At 47.5% G+C, this 2,396-nt stretch overlaps 1 protein-coding gene across 1 annotated transcript; it reads left to right on the top strand.

Annotated features, from left to right (window-relative positions):
* Nucleotides 1–459: 459 nt before the first annotated feature.
* Nucleotides 460–2,084, top strand: LOC310771860 (homeobox protein MSH-C-like; the record flags this gene model as incomplete). The annotated part of the gene is made up of 2 exons (XM_083664367.1): nucleotides 460–877; nucleotides 1,672–2,084. 2 exons carry the CDS (start codon nucleotides 460–462, stop codon nucleotides 2,082–2,084), a joined length of 831 nt encoding a protein of 276 aa, XP_083520493.1.
* Nucleotides 2,085–2,396: the final 312 nt, after the last annotated feature.

Here is a 2,396-nt window from a genome sequence, read left to right on the forward strand (position 1 = left end):
TATTCTGATTTTGACTGTCATTCTTTCGTTTCTATCCAGCTTTATGGTGGTAGTAATTCAACGAATGGTACCAAAGAGAAACTCGACTAATGGATGTAAATGGTCAAGAGAGTCCTCCCCACTGGTTAATTGCGCTAAAATTGGTCTACTTTGTGTGAGCCATCAATAGCCCCGCGCCGCATGGGGTCTGTATGATTAACTTCTCCTTCCTTTCAAAGGCCTCTTGATGTCCCCTTGGAAGGCAGTGAGCCAATCAACACCGGGGTCGGAGACGTCATGAGGCCAGCTTGACGAGCTGATTGGTCGGGACGGAGAGGGGGAACAGCCCCTGTCCTTTTATAGACGACCCCATCTAGTGCGTAAAGCTACTGGGCACCGCTGACAGCGCAGCGCGGAGACGCATATTGGACACTATACACCTCACCACTGCATTCAGCTGAACGGGCCAGACGGAGGTGCATGGCCCCATCCCCTTGTATAATGATGAATCCTATACAGGGGTCGCCGTCCCAAGACGCCAAACAAGTCCATCAAAAGGAGGAGACGGACACGGAGGGCGAGGAGCTCCAGGCTAAAGACATGACAACCGAGAAAGGATACAAACCGCGGAGCAGCCTTCCCTTCAGCGTTGAGTCGCTGATTTCCAAGAAGACCACCTGTCGGACTTCTCACTCTCCCACAGATTTAGCTGTAGCCCTCCCGAAGCCCGAGACGGCGCAGGGCGCACAGTTCTCCCCAAGGACTTTTTACGCGGAGAGGAAGGTTTCCGCGGAGAGCTCGCAGAGTGTTTCCAGTAGTCCGAGCGACGACAGCCCGCAGTTTTGTGAGAAAGATCAGAGCACTTGGTTCCAGACGTCCTCCTTTTCTACTCCTCCTCGTAAGTCCGTCCCATCTGCAGCTCGCTGAGAGTTTTACTCGACAAACAGCCAAAGGAAATAGCATTCGCTCACCATATGTCTAGCGTGAATAATCGCGACCACATAGAATATTTATTGTTATTGCAGCAGCTGCACAAAATAAACCGCTTGTGTTGTTTCCCCTTGTTGCGTAAAAGCAACATTGTGTCGTGCGCTCCACAGGCTGTGCGTAAATGTCTTCCCTATTGCCTTTCTTTCACTCATCTTGTACAAATAGGCCTAGGCTACTACAATTGTATTATGGCAATGCTATTATACGGTGAATATAGCCTACTCTTGTCCTCTGCCAAAGTGCATTTAAATGGCATATTTGGCCACATAGGGGGTCTTTGCCACTTTGTTCTTTCTTACATTGCGGAATATCCTACAAAAGGAAAAACATTCGCCCTCGTTACATTTGACATAATTTTGTAATGTGCACATAACTTCTGCATAATTATATTATTTCCATCTGTAGGCCTACATCTGTGGAATATAATGTGATCACACAATGTTTATTTGCATGTCTGAACAGACAGTGACGTCTTGTAGCCTACATTTGTAAACAAAGACGCCCATCTTCATTACCGGCTACTAATTATGTTCGGTTATGGCTACTACGGCTTTAATCTCCCGACTCCAGTCTCTTTCTAATTCAGGCCTATATATCATATTCTATCCTGCTGTGACGACCCACATTTCTCATGAAGATCATGAAAGTGTATTATAATCTAACCCAAACGTTTTTCCCCCCTTTGTTGTTTATCCTCCATAGGGAGCACAAGTCCACCTGCGTGTCCTTTAAGGAAACACAAAAACAACAGGAAACCTCGGACGCCCTTCACTACCTCCCAGCTGCTAGCGCTGGAGCGCAAGTTTCGGCAGAAGCAGTACCTCTCCATCGCCGAGAGAGCCGAGTTCTCCAACTCTCTCAACCTGACGGAGACTCAGGTCAAAATCTGGTTTCAGAACAGGAGAGCCAAAGCCAAGAGACTGCAAGAGGCCGAGCTGGAAAAGTTCAAACTGGCGTCCAAGCCCGTGCTACCCGCCTTCGCTCTGCCGTTCCCCCTCGGAGCGCACATGGGCTCTCCGACATGGGGCCCATCAAACGCCTTCCCGAGGCCCGGCCTGCCGGTCCCGGGACTGTTCAGCGGACCCGTCACTTATGGGATGTACTATTTGTCTTAGTGCCCTGTGTTTTCGCTTTTGAGAACATAAAAACACACACACAAATTGCTGTCTTCTGATCATGGTTGCAATACACTTATGAGGATGATGCATTTTCTCCCTCTGAAAATCCGCTTTTGTTTGTCCATCTGGGAGTTTTAACATGGTTTTTAATTTCTCCTATAACCTCCAGCACAAAAAAATATATTACATAAAAATAAAAATGGACACATCTTGAAATTGGATATATAATTGGATGTGTCCAGTGGATTGTGGAATCACAGGCCCAAACCACTCAGGCAACAGTCCAAATGTGAATGTCAGGTTTTTTAA

Source organism: Poromitra crassiceps (assembly GCF_964638095.1).
Source record: "Poromitra crassiceps genome assembly, contig: HAP1_SCAFFOLD_1391, whole genome shotgun sequence".
Lineage (NCBI taxonomy): Eukaryota > Metazoa > Chordata > Actinopteri > Beryciformes > Melamphaidae > Poromitra > Poromitra crassiceps.